The sequence below is a fragment of the Blennius ocellaris genome (genome assembly GCF_963422515.1).
Source record: "Blennius ocellaris genome assembly, chromosome: 22".
In the NCBI taxonomy this organism is placed as follows: domain Eukaryota; kingdom Metazoa; phylum Chordata; class Actinopteri; order Blenniiformes; family Blenniidae; genus Blennius; species Blennius ocellaris.
In genome coordinates, this window is record NC_137671.1 from 12,166,373 (window position 1) to 12,185,426 (window position 19,054).

General features: G+C 42.6%; 1 protein-coding gene across 2 annotated transcripts in view; it reads right to left on the reverse strand.

Annotated features, from left to right (window-relative positions):
* atp2b1a (ATPase plasma membrane Ca2+ transporting 1a) overlaps positions 1–17,959 on the reverse strand; it is a 36,772-nt gene extending 18,813 nt beyond the window's left edge. For both annotated transcript variants that reach the window (XM_080518323.1, XM_080518322.1), the window contains exons 1-3: positions 17,879–17,959; positions 8,455–8,936; positions 136–333 (exon numbers count right to left, since the gene is read on the reverse strand). In XM_080518323.1, the coding sequence (XP_080374449.1) occupies positions 136–333; positions 8,455–8,647 (391 nt within the window). In that variant the 5' untranslated portion in view covers positions 8,648–8,936; positions 17,879–17,959. The remainder of the gene's footprint in view (positions 1–135; positions 334–8,454; positions 8,937–17,878) is intronic.
* Positions 17,960–19,054: the final 1,095 nt, after the last annotated feature.

Below are 19,054 nucleotides of genomic sequence, written 5' to 3' on the forward strand. Positions count from 1 at the left end.
CAGAGGAATATTTTTGAAATTCAAAAATCTAAGAATTTATCAAGGTTTACTTATAAAAGGAAAAAAAAAAAAAATCTTAATATTTCAGCATTCATGATTAAATATGCGAGTCATGAAGTACAGAGTGTTTCTTACGTTCTCTTTCAGCATCTGGAGGTCTATAAAAAGAAAGGCCTAGTGAAACTATGGCTGCCACTTCTAGGATAATCAGCGTGACATCCTGTAGTGCTTCCCACACTAATTGTAAGAACGTTTTGGGCTTTTTGGGCGGTATTAAATTTTGCCCAAACACTGTTTTCCGCTTCTCAATGTCTGTAGGCTGTCCACTTAGACCTGGGGTGGGGGGGGAGAGAGAGAAAACAGGAGAGTTTCATTCACAAAATGCAGAAACTATCTTACAACCAAATATGACACAACAAATTTCTAAAGTTCACATCACAATGAGAAAGTCTTATGTGCTATATAATTACAGCACGGATGGATGAGTTAGTGCAAATGTTTACATGCCTCTAAAAACATCATTTAAAAAAAAAAAAAAAAAAGGGAATCAGCATTTCTGCCCAAATGCTGTGGAGACAATCCTGGGGGACAATGACACGCATTCTGCGGGCGACGTCAAACATTTTTCACCTCTTTCAGGCATGCCAGAGAATGTGAGTGCAGGGGTCAGGTCTAATCCCACAAAACCGCCTTTTTCAATACAACGACCAGCCGACTGAGGGCTGAATCAGCTTTAGACTCACAGGTGCTCATGCACGCTACTGTCTCGTTATAGAGTCATCCCTCTGACACATTACACGTCTGGTTGGCCGGCGACCCATTCAACCATGTGCACGGAGCATTTCTTTTTTTTTTTTTAACAGCAACCCATTCGAATGCCTCCACATTCGAGGCACCGTCACATATTCAAAAGAGCCTTGGCAACATCTGATGATGCATGACATCCCCCCCCCCCCCCCCAGGTTCTATTCATGATGACGGCGTGTGGGTGACTGTGCAGACTGGATGGAGGTCTGTCTGCGTGCACGCGTGTGTGTGTGGCAGCGAGGAGGCGGAGTAGAATCGGAGGGCACGGAGGAGTGACTGTGTGAAACTGCTACTGACAGGCAGATGGGGGTGGGTGGGTGGGGGGGGTTGGGGTCGGGGGGGTGCAATAGGCCTGAGACTAATTCGAGTTGCATTTTCTGACGGCTGAACGGAAAAGCTGCACTCGGAGTAACAGTACCTCAAAAGGGAAAATGAGCAGTGCCTGCTTGTGGAGAGAAAGACGCACAGACGCACACAAGGTAGGATGCAGAATCGTTTCCACGACATTTGTATAATGAGCACAGACGGCCAGGTGAAAAGAGTATTCCACGGAACAATGAGCGCTGCTTGAATAAGGCCAATTAAACGGATTTCGCCACATCGAGGCACCAGCAGAATCATGCACTGCGCTAAATTAATTACCCGAAAAGACTGACGCCATGAAATAAATACCATCGAAACTGTATCCCCAATAAAACGCATAGGAAAAGAAATGAACTTAACTCTGAAATAACAGCTTTTTCCAATAACCAAAAATCCATTTCCAAACCTACAGAATACAATATCCGGGCCAAATGAGGGCTGTAGAATCCGACAGGTTTTTAGAATCGTTGTATTTTTTTCCAATTATATTTGTGATTATCACAGTAAATAAAAGGAACTGGCGTTCTCGAATACGATAGACAGAGTTTGCATGTTCTCTCTGGTGCCTTTCCCACTGTCCAAAGATATGCTACAGAGGTTAAAGGGACACTAAATCGCCTGCAGATGTGAAAATGAGTGTGCGCTATCGTCTCTCTGTGTTTGCCGGTTCATGGTGACCTGTTCAGCTTTTACTCAAGGTCAGCTGGAATTAGCTCCAACCTGTGAGTTTTATAAAGCCAGGCAGAAAAGGAAGGGCAAAACAACTCGACTGGTTTGATGTTCTGAATCTCATTCTCATCCAACCTGAATTTAAACACCGTGTATCACCGGTTGCGCAGTTAATTGACATTACAACCAAACACCACTTCCTCTAAAAGGGTGGCAAGGAGAGCAGTGACTCACCCACAGAGCACATTAATAAAGGCTACCGGGTTGATCCAGCATAGCTGCCTGGTGCTGCTCCCTGGTTGTCTCTCACCATCTCCTTTAATTCTCTACGCCTCTAATGAAAACATGCTGACAGCTAATACCCCCACTTCATTTTACACCACAGTTTCTCTTTGTGCGAGAGCAACAAACACAAGTGACACGGGACAATCGACATCCCTCCATCGTGCACACAAAGAGGAAAATAGGCCGGCCTTGGCCTCATCATTTCAGCAAGCAGAGCGCGTTTCAAGTCAAGCAGGTAATCATTAACCGTTTAATTTGGAGGCTTGTCCCAAGCTAACCCATCTGACGACTGTCCTTTCGGTCACAAGTCGGGGTCAAGGTAAAATATCCCTTTAGGCCTCCTCGTGAACCATGATTTTCTTTTTGTTTTTCTTTAATGCATTCGGACGAATATGTGTGGATAGAGAAGTGCCAACATCCTGTCTGTCGACTTCACCTGGAATCTAGAACTGGTATTTTATCTTTATATTTTTATCTAACCAGGCGAGTCCCGTTGAGACGGCGGCAGCACTCAGTTAAAATTACATGTAACAAACATTAATATATATTTTTAAAAACACATACGTGATAAAATATACAGTAATAATTTTGCAAAGGAAACAACCAAGCAAGGAAGGAAAGTAGTTACACATTCCAGTAAAACCTGCCTCTAACCCGATCACATTTTCGAAATTGCTAATCGTGATCAGTTCTTGTCGCTGGATAGAAATAAAATTGTACCAGTGTATGAGTCAGGGCGGGACAGTGAACGCTGACATTTAAGATGCAATGGTGATTTTAGAGCTTTGCCGCTTGTGAACAGCCGTGGAACACAGCGTCCAGGGGAATCCACACGCAGCTCACCAGTCAAGCAACGGGAGGAACATTGTCTCTCCCAATTTCTTGCTGGCAAAAATCACAAAAATGGGACTCGTTTATAAAATAGAAACCAAGCGTGAGCTTAAGCCTTTTTTAACTAGGGTTTCAACATGAGGTCTCAAAGTTAAACCTTCATCAATTGAAGCACCTTGTGTTGTGTCACTGGTTCAATCCGACTGCCCTGCAGGGTTTTAATGATGGAAAGAGAATCTAATCTCCTCTTAGTGTTTGAAATCAGCATCATTTTGGTTTTTGCGACATTAAACACAAGTTCATAACCAAAGAGGCGTAGATGCTTAACAGATTGAGCAAGAGTAGCACCACTGCTGCAATGATAATATTATAATATCTAACACATGGAGTTCTCTTAAAAAGGAACGTTCTGCCTGCAGGGATCACCCTATATTGAGTAGTTGTTGCTTCCGGATGTGGAGGAGGTCTACAGTGCTGAAGACCTTTGAAAGATTGATGAAGAGAGCAGCACAACATTTCTTATTGTCCACTGCCTCAATTATGTCCATGGTAACCTTTAAGGATGCTGTGATGGTACTGCGTTGTTTTCTGAAACCAGACTGGTGCAGGGAGAGAATGTTATTAACATTCAGGAAATACTTCAACGGTAAGGATGTTATGATTCACAATTCAATGTGGTTTGCGATACCATGTCCAAGATACGATGTTTTTCCAAGTAGAACTTGTAAAATCAAAAAACAAATTGTGATTAAAATCTTTTCACTATTTCCGTTAAATCCCATTCCGTTTCATCTTTTGTCATAACAAGGAGAGAATAAATAAACTAGATATTAAAACAAATCTCATGAAATAAACTATGAAGAAAATATCTTCAATAAACATTTTTTTCACTCTGGAGTGTTTGCTGTCCTGCAGCATCATGTCGATTGTACCGTTTGTGAAGTGGAATCACTCTCTTGCAACAAATGCAGATTGTTTTGGTCTTGTCCATTACTTTCTCACCATTTTCACTTCCCGACCTCGGAAAGCCAAAACGCTGCCAGACCTCCGATTTCAAAGTGGAGGGAGGGCTTCCTGTATTTCAAAATCGCCTGAGGCCACAGACACAACTTTTGCCGTCATCTGCACGCTACGCTCGGCATCGTACGCATAGCACTGTCTCGCAATGCATCATTACATCCCCATTCGATCAATTACCATCCAGTCTTTCAAAGACCTTTGTAGTGTATGCAAGAAACGTGATATTGGGATTATTGGAGCCAAATTGTGCTAGATTATTTTGTAATAAAAAAAGAGTAAAGCAATCAATTTTATGGAAAGAAGAGACATCGATTTGCATCTTCAGGCGATTCAGGGTCAAAAGTTACCCTCAAAGATAAGTTTTTTAGAAAGTAGCAGTAAAACTCATGCATAGTCAAGAGAGATTAAGCAAACTGGTCCAACCTGGACTCAAACCCATGGTGTGTCTGTGTCAAGAGTGCTCATCATGTGTGCAGTTTTCCAACATCTTAGAAATAAATGCAATTAGAATTAACTCGAGTTGTTCGTTTCCCTTATACTTGCACAGCTATTTCTGAAAACAATGTACTGGGCTGCAAAGAAGGCGGACGGGGGGGGGCCACGTGTCGCCCGATTTACAGTCTGCCATGCTTTTCATTGCCATAATGATTTTTAGGATTAAAATTGCAAGCAGGTTGAGATATATAGTGTAAATCTCTGGATTACATTTGTGTATAGTCTTTGTTTTGCATGGATTAACACTATAAAATGAGACAGAGGTGCTCCTGTAACCGAGATTAATCAGCAAAGCTTCTAATACTTGAATACTGTGCTGATCTTCGTCAAATCTGTCAGCTCAGCATGACGTGACAATTAGCAAAGAGGTAGAACATGAGGACGTGGAAGTCCACTGAAATGATTTGAAATGCATGTGGAGTAAAAACTTGTGTTTATAAAGCAACATCGTTTAATATTTTACCCAGCTTTTTCTGGATTAATTCAGTTGTTTCCGACCTGCATGTGCACATAGACACATGTGCAGGTACGTATATACAGATACATAATCAAGTACTTTAGTGGTACTTTAATTGTGTGAGGCTTTCTAAATAGATACTGATTGCTTGTTTTTCCCTCTCATTTACAAGTGAAAAGAGTCGATTAATGGAGATGTGGTTCTGAAGACTGAGGTTGAAATTACTTTGTAACACATTTACAGACAACGACACACATTTTACAATATCGCACCATTATTGACTCCTGACTCAGGAATCCTGCGAGGTCGACGAAACCAGAGCACATTTTCTTCATTCAAAGTAGCAAAACAAACGTTGGCAACGAATTCCAGAAACACACAGCATCTCAAGGTGACGCATATTGGCGCGCTTGAATTCTTTCCAACAGTTACAACGACCAACAACCCACACGTGTGTCCATCTTAAAAACCCACAAACAAGGGAAAACATGAAACCAGTTGTGGTCACAAATCGCAGTTGTCTCAAGCCAGAGATTAGAATCAGAATCGGAAAGGTTTACTGTCATTGTCATAAAAAACAACTAAACTTTGCCGGTCGCAATCCGTCTTCTTGGAGCAGCAGATGCCTACAAGTAGATCAGCGTGTTTCCCTGCTACTCTGAACAGGCTCACCAGTGGAAGCAGGGTCCAGCCAGATGGCATATCCACTCACAGGCCTTCTAGCTTATCATTTTGTCATCATGTCAGCCCCCTGAATTACAAAGAGCCAAGTCTTGTTAAACAGTCTGTAGCTGAGCGTCGAATGAGGAGGTGTGGGGTCTGGAATGATGGAAACAACCCATGTGTCAGCTCTTATGAATCGCAGTACAATTGCAGATGCCTCTCGGCGAACAGCAGTGAAATGGAGAAATAGGGGGAGGGTGTCTTATTGTGCAAAAGAAATAAAAGAGAATAGAAACACAGCCGCAGTTAAAACCTGTGGATATAATGATGCGACGGCAGTTAAATATTAGTGACCTCTAAGCAACCATGAAGCTGATGACATTACTATTTCTAACTCTCAGACCAGACATGCAGCAGAGAACACTACAGAACTGTTCTTTCAAGATAATTAGCAAAGCCTATAAGGCTTAAATATATGTTTGTAAGCATGGGGTTTGTCTTTCTTTTAAGGCTATTCATATTTTCACGTCTGTTTACATAACTCAGGAAACGGAGGGAGAGGCAAAACTAAAACCAAACTAGCAATGTCAACCATTTAATGATGCGTAAAACAACAACACAGATGAAGTGAACTCATCCAGCAGCAACTGACAGCTCAATCGCTACCAGAAAAAACATCCTGGGATCTACCAGAAGTCAGACAGACACAAATTAAAACACCAACTTTATCATTCTTTCCTTCTCTAATTAACGTTCTTTCTATCTCAGTACAGTTCAGCACTGTGACGGGGGCTAATGGTTTACATTTGTCAAACAGATACAATGCCCAAATAAGCTTTCGGCATTGCTCATTGTCACAATTTACAAAGCAGTTAGCATAATTACATCTTTTTAAACTTGGAAGGATTGGCATGGTAATTACCCAAATCAATTTGAATTGCAGGGAGTTGGAAACCAACTGAATAGGAAACTCTTTGGTAATATTAAGTTTTACAACAAAAATAGCAATAATGTTGACAGGATGAACTGCATCCTCATCCTTAAGGGCCGGGCTTTTAAATCTTAAGATTGACTGAACTGTATTTCCAGGCAACACAACTTCTTTGAAAGAACAAAAAAAAAAGAGAGAGAAAATAGCACTTGGAAATGTGAAGGATTAGCAAAGGATTGGCTTAAGAGGTTTGAGAAATGACCAACCAACTAATTAGAAATCCCTTTTCAATTGTCAGGCCTCTGTAATCTTAAATGATGACTTAATTTCCCGAGCCAGTGAAGAATGAGCTGATTGAAACCCAAAGTGCCAAAAACTCCGCCGCTGCTCGGTGGGGAAAAAAAACAAACACCTGCTGTGAGAAGCAACAAATGCGGACCAAGTCTAGCTCATCAGCAGCATCCAGTTGCAAATAACTTCACAAGTGAAAAGAAACTAAAGTGAGGATTTTAGACAGACGGCTCAATAGAATCACGGTTTTCCCTTTGAAATCCAGAAACAATTCACTGTCAGTTCAAACTATCAGCCTTAAAATCATGTTCGAATGAGCAAAAGGTAATGAAAGAGACTTTTGATGAGCTTAATATGAATTCAGACATCATATTCGGTTGAGTTTGCGATTTGTGCACAAGCAGAGCAACCAACCAGACACCAAAATGTCTGTGTGCTTTATAGTAGAAAGTGCTGAAGAACAAGCGGTTCTTGACTCACCACATTCTTTTTTAGCATGTGTGCAGGCAAGGCAAACTCAGAGAAGAAAAAGCTCTTTAAAAAAAAAAAAAAAAAACCCTGTGTCATTCATGCCACAAGAATGACAGGACTCTGCATTCGCTAAACCTGACAGCCACATGCATGTTTCAACAACTCACACTCAACAGCTGAATTCCTATTCAGCACCAGCTCCCCGCACGAGAAACAATGGCCGTATTTGCTCTTGATAACACAGAAAGCAGCCGGATGTACCACCGGCCACACAGTCAATAAATCAAAAGGTCAAAAATTAAATAGTGCGGCCCCCCGAGTCTCGCTAGAATGAGTGATGCGTTGCGCGTCCTCGCGTACGGCATTCATGACATTCTTTTTGGGTTTGATGAATTTTCCTTGCTTTGTGACAGTCCGTTACAGAGGACTGCTGCTGTTACAGTGAATATGTGGTGCCGTTTTAATCTGGGATCAAAGTGAAAATCCCCTCCCACAAGAGTTCAGTCAAGGTCATACTAGCGATTAGGCAGACTGTCTATAGAGACCTGATGAGACAGAGGAAGAGTTGTAAAAACACACGCACACACAAAAAAAAAAATGTGTGAAGAAAATACATGTTCCATCACAAACACTTGGTGGGCTGTTCCGTCGCCCAAAAGGAACATTTTCTGAATTTCTTTTGCCCTCCTCTTATGTGAAGAATTCGGTGACCAACGTGCAACACGGAAGGGCTTTGTGAAACTCGAGCCGACTGTGGCAAACATGTTAAAGTAATTTTGCCCGCCACATGTGGGACATTGACCTGCCTGCACACTGGTGCTGTGCCCGAGCAAACAGCTGGTCTGTCTGAAACCTACACACAGAGACACAGAGGTGAAAAGGGAGCGAGGGAGGGTGTGAGGGACATATCCACAGGCCCTGAAATAGAGCAGGATTGGCCCAGGTCACAGTCGGCCTGCCCGGCCACCTGTCTGGCATATGAGTTTTTCCAAGGAAGTGATGTCAAGGTATCCACAATGTGGAAGACATGGCCAATGACACGCCTCCTAAACTATGTGTGCGCCACATTATCATTCCAGCGGCACTCATTGTTAACACTGCTATAAAAACATCCTGGCTGCATTCCAGTTTCACAGGTTATGTCAAAGCGTAATAAAAGCAGGTACTCTACCATCCACAGCTGATGTTTTTAACCGATTGCAGAGTCCTTGAATATCCCCATATGTTTCCCCAATTTTAGTTATCGCCTCGGCGCCTCTCAGTTCCATTAAGGAGCGCAGTTCTTTGAGTGTGCAGCCAAACTCCCCATCGTGGTTGGCCTCCACCATGGAGTTCTTCACCCCACTGTACGAGTTGTTCGCCATTGTCTTGCGGCTTCCCCAGTCTTTTGCAAAGCGTTGCTGCTTTGACTCGACAGCGGGGCTTGGAGGGGGGGTAGAAAAAACAAGTTTGTTCCGAAAAAGCTTAAATCCTCAAGACAGTGATAATTCCCATAAACAGCTGATGGGCCCTTTACAGGCAGTTGGAGTCATGTGCCAGGTAGGAGGGTTGGGGTATTACGAAACAAGCCATTCCCCTCGGAGAGCTGAGTTCCTAGTCTTTCATGGTGACTAAGGATCACCCACAGAGCCGGAGATCACCATGCATGAAGATCTGCAAGACAAGAACAAACATACATTATAGCCTCAATGGTGACACTGCCAAGTAGCATTTAACACAATGCATGGTTCAAGACATGCACTTACAGTATGTCACACTAAAGCAAAATTACAAATGTTTAGGAATAATTTCCTGGAAAAAAAGGGTGGGAAATCACATGCATTTATTTTTATATCATCACTTTGTGCAGATAGTCTGCATTATATAAAGCATGTTAAACAAAGTCGCTGTTTCAGTTTTCTCCAATTTAGATCATGAGACCATAGTACATCTACAGACACCAAAGTAAAAACGATTTGCATGAAAGGGAAAAAAATGAAAGACCTTGGACAAAACCAAGAAGAAAAAAGCAAAGTGCTTCATATGACTGCCACAGTGCTTGATTTGTTGCTCTCGTACATTGGGATCAAACTTGTCGGGTAATGTACACCGACTTCCACTCAAAGTACACGAGGAGAGTAGAGCATTATTAGCATTGCATTCCCATTTCCCCTGTGCTGATCTGCTGTTAATGCAAACCCAACACTTCCTGTAGCTGTTTCATGAGGACTTCCAGTGGTCTGTCCCGCTTCCTGTGCTGGATTGACTTTGACGTACGGCGTTGGCAGTGCATTTATTTTTGATGGGTAAAGGAAACGAGGGATGAAGTGACCTAAGAATGATAGAAATACCACAATGATGACATCCACAAATGGACTATTATGTTGGGTAAACAATGGATGGCTGTGGGACGTGTTAGACCATTTTCAAGCACCTGAATGACCACAGACCTCACAGTAAACTGAGAGCAAAAGTCTCCTTTCACCATTAAAACATTTAAATAAATAAATGATTCTTTCCTAATTGTGTCACTTCATTAGATAACCCAATGAGATGGATGTTAACTGCTTGATTGCTTAGATTTATTGCATCACAGATTGAAGTATAACACTGAAATATTTCTACGTCTGACTCCATATTTTTCAGCACTTTATTGCAGTGCGAGTGCTGCTCCCCCATTATCTTAAAAATATATTAAACTACTTTCTTTTTTACAACTTGGGCAGACTATTTGAACAGAGCTAAAGTTATTCTTGTTCTTCTTCTGCCACACTTTTGTAGGCGAGGAGCAGAGTTCTCAGCCAGTACTTTGAGTTATATGTATATAATAATCCTCATGGCAGTTACACATTTTGTCTTCATTACACCTTCTGCAATCGCAGCCGAAAAAGTTGTGTTTGGCCTCCGTGATTGACTGTCAGGACGATTCACTCGCTGTAGTTCACCTCTCCACCATTAGAGACAGAAAAATGTATCTTGAGTCATTCTGAGCAAATGTTACCTTGAAACACATTTAACAAAGTTTAAACTTGGGATTTGGAACTGAAGCGCCGGTGAGGGTTAAAGGCATTCACTCTCCTTAACACCATTTAAGCCGTCTCTGAAACACCGATTTCCACTGATAGCCTCGGTGCCAAGTAAAGAGGCACTTGTCTATTTGGTTGTCAGGGCTGGACTGAGCAAGTGGAGCAATCTTTCAAGAATGGCAACTGCAGCTCTACTCAGTGGAGCAATTCCTCATTTATCACCCCTCTTAATAATGCTGCAAAGGAGATTTGATTGAGGATCAATTGATCGACACTTTTTCCACATCTTTCTCCTAACAAGATTTTCCAAACACTGCAATGTGGGTAAAACGCAGCTCGTAGGAAATCACGTCAATTCATTTTTGTCACAAGGAATTTGTACTTCAAGGCCGGTGCATTCAGTCAGTGTAAAACATTTCCTCTTGATTGCAATAAACATTAAAAAAATATTGTACTTGTGCTTCTTTTGGGAAAAGTGCATAACAAAAATTAATTGAAGCCCAGTTAACATGATAAAGAACAGCTGTTTCTCCTACGAGGAAGCTGGTTAAAAAAAAAAAAACAGTAAGCAGTTTTTTTACGGTAGAATTCCATATCCACAGATAACCCCACAGATCAAAAAAGCAGAGCAGATTCCCCACAGTGTAGCTGGTGGGGGGAACATGGTGAGCAAAGACCAACTGACTGATTACCTCAGGAAAAGCCTTCTGTTTAATCTAATTAAGACTATCTGTGGCACGAGGGAGCGCCATGGTGCTCTACATGGGAGACTCCATTCTAATGAGTCTGCTGTCCATTCAGCTTTAATCTGCCTCGCACAATGAGGCCGAATCATCCATGCTGGCCAGGTTGATAGGAATTTGTCTTGGAGCAGCTCAGACAAGATGGTAACCTCACAATATAAACACACACTGCTACACAAAGTGCAAGTGTCAAACTATTTCGGGGATTACTCGGTTCTATGGATTTCAACCACAAGGGACTCAAACTGGAATTAGAGCAAAGACTCGTCTCCAAAGAGTTGATTTCGAGTCCAAAACAATTTTGTGAGGAACCAAACACAAACTGTACTATAGACCGTGAAGACTGTAAAGCTGCACTGCACAGGGAACCGAGCATCTCCAGTGATTGACGGGTAAAAAGGCCCACTGCTCGACGACATTCAGCCATGTTTGGCAGTGAAGTTATTTTTCACCGGGGTAGGTTTATTCACTGAAACGCCCTTTCTGCTTTTCTGGCTGCAAAACAAATCACATTTCTAGTGAGTCTACACCAATCTCATGTTTAAAAGTACTTACAACCTAAAAAAAATATATATATATATATACCTGATTTCCAACATACACCCAGAGAGAAAGAGAAAACACAGCATTTATCACTGGTAAGCTCAAAAACAAATGCTTCCATTCCATTAAGATTCTTGGAAACTATTCTGTCACATGTTGAGATGCTATTTGGAGCCATCTGCCATGGAAAACCGGGCACAATTTATTATTTATTACGCAGCATAATTGTAGAGCCAAGTGTATGGTTGAGGTGAGAGAGATCTTGGAAATCCTTTTTCTTTTTTTCTTTTTCTTTAAAGCTTAACTTAGATTTAGGCGTTTGAACACTTTGCCACATGTAGTGGTCATTTCTCAATTTCAGTAGCAACCTGCACAGTTGGAAGCTCATACATTTTTACCTCTCTATAGAGGCATACAACAAATGTCCAACCAACATACAGCAATAACAAGCTTTTAAATTAGGTTATATATCTTCAAGGTCCTTCACTCAACAAGAAGGTGCACCATTTCATTGTAACTGTTAAGAGACTGTATAAAAGCAAAGCAATTGGATGCCTGAAGTAAGATTTGTGTTTAACACAGGTTTAATGGTTTCCTTGCTTGTTATATTTAATGCCAATTTCGACATTAAGACATTAAGAGAAGGCTTGCAAGCTTTTCGGTAGTGACAATAATTAGATGTACCTGCTGTGTTGTTCGCAGGACTGCAGACTTGGGTTAGATTTTATACGAGACATCCTTCTAGTCACAACGGGGGTCTGACATGGATCCCCCAATAGCCAATGTCAAGATTACCCCAAATAGATCAATGAATAAAAACAAACAAAAGAAACTCCAGGAAATATAATGCTGATTCAGCTGCAATGAATTTTTATGTCAAATCAGCACAAAGTAGTTTTATTGTTTTTTCAGTTTTCCGGAGTCTTTGGAGAAATGCGTGTCATCTGCAACTTGCAGAAACAATCCACTTTCCTGATGTGTGGACGGCCGCGGTGGAAGTTCTCACAGGTGTGTTTCACTTGCTTAAAAAAGCCACATGGAGGAAGTGCACATGCAGCAGCCAGAGGAATGAACCTAATTCTCTGCTTCCTCCATTCCTTATCTTCATGTCTTACTCTAAATCCCGTCTCCTCCACTACACCCCCCCCCCCCCCAACAACACACACACACACACACACACACACACACACACACACACACACACACACACACACACACACACACACACACACACACACACACACACACACACACACACCCCCAACGAGCAACACCACCAAGATGAAGGAAGTGCCAACATTAGCTGCACCATGCCAGTTTTGGGTTGCGGAGCAGGTCACATGTCACAACAGTGGAAAATCATTGTGATTGGATCTCCAAGCCAACAGCTGGCGTGGTATGGTTGAATGACAGAGGCGGGGGTTAACCCTTTCCACGCCACCGCAAAGCCGGTCTCCAGCTCAAAGATGTGCCGTTTCACCCACGAGGACCACGGACTTGTGAGTGGCAAGTCCCTCCTCGAGCCAAGCTATTTCAGGCTGCTATCACACATTAGATGCGCACCGAAGTCCCCCACCCAGGAGGAAGTTGAAAACAAGTGGCTCGGACAACGGCGGCCGGCATCTCACAAATATACTCGTGCCTTTTGTTTCCACGCGAAGGAAACCCTCTGGCAGTTTGAACACCTCTACGTGCCAACAACTTGATGCAAGTCAAGGATAGCAATTCTAGGGATCCCTCTGCAACGGAGCCGCCTAATGCGAGAAGCGGTATTTTTAGCTTCCCCTAGACTGCCCCCTCCCCCAACAGCTAGCTACCGCTGAACTGGGTCAGGCCGTGTAAATGTGGACGGTACAGCGCAGAGACACCCAGCCATCCTTGTGCTGCATGGCGCGCGGCTGAGACGACTTCAGACTGGAACCTCGGCGTGGCTCTCAAACGCTGTCGGGCTGCCAGGATGTGAGAATGCAACAGTCAGAGGTGTCACAGTCACACTTTGCCTCTGCAGCTCCTCTTACTTCACGGACGGCTATCTAAAGGCATTTTTCAAACTGAAACCGAAAAAAAAAAAAAAAAAAACAGACATTCACTTACTATGTTTACTGCACATTTTGTCTAAGTGCATATTATACACTTCTTTTTCTGATACAGAACTGTCTTATCTGACTTCTGGTTTTGTAATTTGTTTGAACAAAGGTGCGTTTTTCAGATCCAAACATCAGAGGATGAGGTAACGTCAGAGAATCCACGCAAGTGAAGGACACACAAATACTCTAAAATTGGCAGCATTGTGGGATCCAGATACAACCAGAATGACCACAAGTGTATTTTTGTGTGCTTGTAGTTATATAAAAAGAGGGCCTGTAAAAATTATGATTCAGTTCTTGCATGCACAAGTGAAGATGACTAAGATGCTTCTATTCAATGTGTCCTTGTGAAACTTGAACTTCACTGGCAATCAACGAAAAAAAAAAAAAAAAAAGGAAAGGTACTGAACTAAAAGCTGCCCTCTCAATGGCAGGGAGCTGAGTGCATCAACTACTTTGTGTTTTAAAAACCTTGACGGACCATTAAAGGCATCAAATCAAGTGAACAGTGTTTCAGTATCTCCTCACATCATTACGCCTTTCAGTCCAGCCTCTGGATACGGTGACAGGTCAGATCATTTACCTCTTGGGTTGTTTACCAATTTAGGCGTTTCTAAGTGCTCCAACACGATCCTGTTGCTACGGTGGAAATCGGACCGACGTTATTTTTAAAAAAAACGAGCCAGTGTGAGTCTCCCAAAGCCGTGATGGTTATCTTTTAATTGTACTCAAGCAAAGCCACTAATATTCAACACTCTCATACACTTTTTTTTATGATGCAACTGCAGGTATAAAAGATGGTGGGAAAAAAATAGTCTTTCTTCTTCTTAAAAGACAAATTTCTTTAAAGAAAAAGAGACATTAGTTTCCCATGACCATAAAATGAAAACATTCCCAAAAGATGCATCACTCACGGAGCCACTTTGAAGATGAGAAGCTTTCTGTGTTCTTTGTTACGTGTGAATCTACGCAGCCTCTCAGCAGCCTGAGGCCCTCCAGCCCTGCCATTTGCTGCCACACTCAGCCCTAACTGTCCCAAACATTTCAAACGACGAGCGCAATGCTGCTCGCATGCAAACCTATGTTGGAAGATGCCATTTGTGTTTTCCTTCCGCCAAGTACTTTGTCGCGCCAGAATTCTATAAAGCAGTAACTAAAACAAACAAATGTAAGAATGTTAAAATGACCGATCCTCTGAAAGGGTTCGGACTGATTGTCCATGCTGTGATCAATGACACCAACCTGGGAGCGTCACCAGTTTTTAACATTTTGATTTAAACAAAAAGATATGCACCAATAATAGGAAAGCTTTTCTAAAAAAACAAAACAAAAATGTAATTAATTGGCATCATAGAAACAACAAATCTACTCGAAATGCCTGAGAACTTGACTCCTCAAGTCCAAGACTGAAAAAACATGTCATGACTGAGATATGACTTAAATTTTTATTTTATTTAATTTCCCATGTAAATTGTTCCATTACAGCCCTTTTGCACTGAAAACCAAATCGAAGGAAATTGCTTTAGGTCACACTTGTTAGTTTTTACTGCTCAGTTCAGCAACATTAGATAGACTGTGGTCTGAATGACTCAAACACCACATAACCTAAAACCTTGACCTTGACCTTGACAATCTTAACCTTTTAATCAACACAAAAAAAGAAAGATATTCAAAACTTTATTGCAAGTCAATAAGATCATGACTGTTTTGTGCTTAATGTGTCAAAATGGGACTAAATTTATCTTCTTGTGTTTGTTAACAAGCCACGATGCTCAATGACACCTTAGATCAATAAGACTAAAATAACACTATGATATTTTTACTGAGGATTTACTGACAGTAATTGATGCCATTAAAGAAATAATTTCCCTTAGTGATGCTATGCTGGCATTATTTTCTCCCAAGTGGACTTGTCATGCAGCTGTTAGGGGAACGGTGCAAGTTATGGAAATATTTGTTGGGCAAGAAGAGTCTAAAAGAAAGCATACAGTAACTTAACAGTATGTGCAGTGTGAAGTCATTGTGTCTATTCCACGTCCATGTGTGTTTAAGAGCAACCAATAATGCCAGATTAACAGAAATCCCACTCTCCAGTATGACTAACCTAACTTGCAACCACATAAAAAGGTGACGACTCAAGAGTTGTAATCTCAAAAGGCTTGTCGGTCTACAAGTGCAAGTAGGTAAAACCACAACCAGCCTGAGGCCACGTGCAGGAGATCTAGCGATCCTGCACACATTTCTTTTTTGTTTTCACACTTCACAAAACAAATCTAACAAATAATGACAATTTTCCATGTAAGAATGAAGAGTACTGTCCAGTCAACCATTATAGCAAGATTGTATAACAAGGGAGAAGAAAGGATATTTTGGTCATTCTTGAGTGACAGCAACAGTCTGAGTTCAAAGGGCCGAGACGGAGCAACAGATTGTGTTACTGTTGATTTCAGTGAATCATTAAACAAATTCTGTGGCTCTATGTGCTGAGATAGACATATTCGGATAAATTACTCACTCTTTAGCCTGGACAATATTATTTTTTCCCCCCTTAATCAAGCAAAATGTCCAAAAACTCTGGTGCATTGTGATTCCAAACAGATTGAATGACATCAAAATATCACAGCGTCTGGCAAATACGCTGCAGCACGAGCGAGGCATTGTGGCTTGTGGAAACGCTTATATTATGTAATAAGATAATGACTGAAGGTGACAAACACCTTCAACCATAAAATCCATTTAGTTCAAACTTAATTGTGTGCTCAAATGCATTCCAACGAATCGACGGTGCAATCCGCTGCGAGATGTGACGTTAAACCCAGGAAAACACTGCTGGCTCTGCAGCAAACCCTGTGCCATTTAATTGGATAAGGAGTGATCCCTTCAAGTGGGCACTAAAAAGGTGCTCAGCTGGCTGTATGAAACACTAACCTGGAAACTTGCAGGCAATATTCAAAGTAGTGCAAAGGCAACTCCTTATGCAGACATAGACGTGTAGCTTTTGCATTCAAATGATCTGCGGAGCTTTAGAAATACTGTTGTGTGGTCATGGTGATTCAAAGCAGCGTGCAGTTAGTTCTTACTGAATGTCAGTATTCCAATCCGTGAAAATGAAAAGCATTATTCCCCCTGGGTGCATTAGCTACCGTTAGAACAGGTAGAACACTGAGGAGTTCCACAAAAAAGAAAAATGTGGTGGAGGAGGTTAGTTTATGTCTCAGAAGGTTCACGTTACTGCCAAGTGATGTGTTCAGACTATAACGGTAAAAGCAGGGGCTTGTGACACGAATCGAATGGGGGAGCAGAATTAGCCACAACACCGGGAGACGATATTAACTTTGACAGCAACGTCACCAAGACAATTTAATATAGAAAATAAAATAAAAAACAGAGTCTACTCTGTCGTGACAGAAAAAACTCAAGAGAGCCATTTAATGACTCTTCAAGCTAACGAGGTTACAGTTCAATATGTCTCGCCTGTTAGTGACACTTGTCTTATCTCCGTGTTAAACGGTGCCCGATGGCATGCCATCGTGTGACCGTGGAATCTCTATAAATGACTGGAATGAATGACAACTTTCGAGTGGAGGGGGAGGGGGGGTATATATACATATACAAGTGCAAGGCGTTATTTAGAGGAGATGGCTGGTTGAATTGCTGTCCATGGAAAAAAAACGAAAAAAAAAAAAAAAACAATGTTCCGGGGGCTAGCGTGCACCGTTAGCCAACTAGCTCCCATGCGTTAGCTTCTGCTGATTGTAAAGGGAGGCGGAATCTCACACACACACAGAGAGAGATAGGGAGAAAAAAAACGCTAAATCTAACAGATTTGTCAAGTAGGAAAAACTTAGCCCGGAGCGTTGCATGCGCCTGAGCAAACTGGGAATGTGTACATAAAAAAAGCTGGCAGCATCCTGGCTGAGGAGCTACCTGGGCTGAGGAGGAGAGGGGAGGGGGGGGGGGGGGGGGGGGGTGTCGCGCGAGACGCCCCGATGTCAGAAGATATAACGTTAAGCTAACGACGTTAGCTCGGTATCCTGCTAACTACCCCACAGGCGACTGGCACATTTAAAAAAAAAAAAAAAAAAAAAAAATGAAGACTTCACCGGTAAAGGGTTTATATGCAACCTCCCAAAACACTCACGAGCGCACGCTCTCCCCATATCTAAGCGAGAGGGTTAGTCGCGTTATAAGCAGGGAACATAACCAAATGTACTTACTCCGTTCTCTGAAGAGCAACCCCGGGTCCCTTTCTCTCTGTAACTCCCCCTCAGTCTCACCAAAGACGAGACTCTCTCCCCTGATCGGAGGTAAAGTCCCGCCCACTTGCGCTGTCACAACCACAGCCAAAGCCTTCCAGCCTCACGCGTCAAGATGGTTCCCGTATCCCCTCCTCACACACCCACCCTCGCTCTCTTTCTCTCTCCCACCCACTCCTGTCTACACCCGTGGAGACCCGCGCCACTAAATGACACACGAGTGCAACAGTCACGTTATTAACTGTAATTCAAGAACATTCCGTTTATTAAGGGACACAGACGCTTGTAGTTCCCCTTCACGTCGGAACACTGCGGACCAAATACATCATGATTTATTAATGAATCGCGAAATGAATACGTTCTGACTGGCGCTACCGCCACTCATCTAACAAGTGAATCTAGCATGGAAGCTACTGGATATAACGCGAGCCAAAGGAAGTCTAAATATAACGTATTTCAACATGAGTCCGGCGAATGCGGAAAAGCGGCAAGGGGAACGCTCTTGCACCGCCCTTTTCGTTCCTGTCACAACACCGCCGGGAACATGTGATGCACGTCAAAAGGAGGATGGGTATGGACCGCTGGTGTGGATTCCCATTGGTTTAGCCAACATATCAGTCGCCTATGGAAACGGTTACGTCATGATCTCCTAGTACTCCCTCTCTGCCCCTGTGTCGCTTTATAATAACAGGATTATTCAACAGCACCCCCCCCCCCTCTCTCTCTCCCCCTCCATCATATGATGCTGCCTGCAGAACAGGACCGCACCGAAACCCCTCTGCACGGTCGCCGCTGTCCGGCTGCCTGAACTCCACCTCGGCTACAACAAGACTCTTCCCCCGGCGCCTAATCAAACCTGACGTCATTCTTTCCATGACGTCGCGCGGGTCTTTTTTTTTTTTTTTTCCTTTTCTTCCTTTTTTCCCCCTCCACCCGGATTCAATGCTTGTATTATTTGCGATTCTCCAGTCCTGTGGAGGAGTCACACACTCTGTAGTCAGCTGCTTCACTGCAGGGCACAACTGTCAGTGAAATACAAAGTTCAGCACTGCAGGGCAATGAGAGCACGAATCCATCTCTGCACAGGAGCTCCAACAGCTCTCCCACACACAGGAGGCATTGATAGGCTGCAGCAAA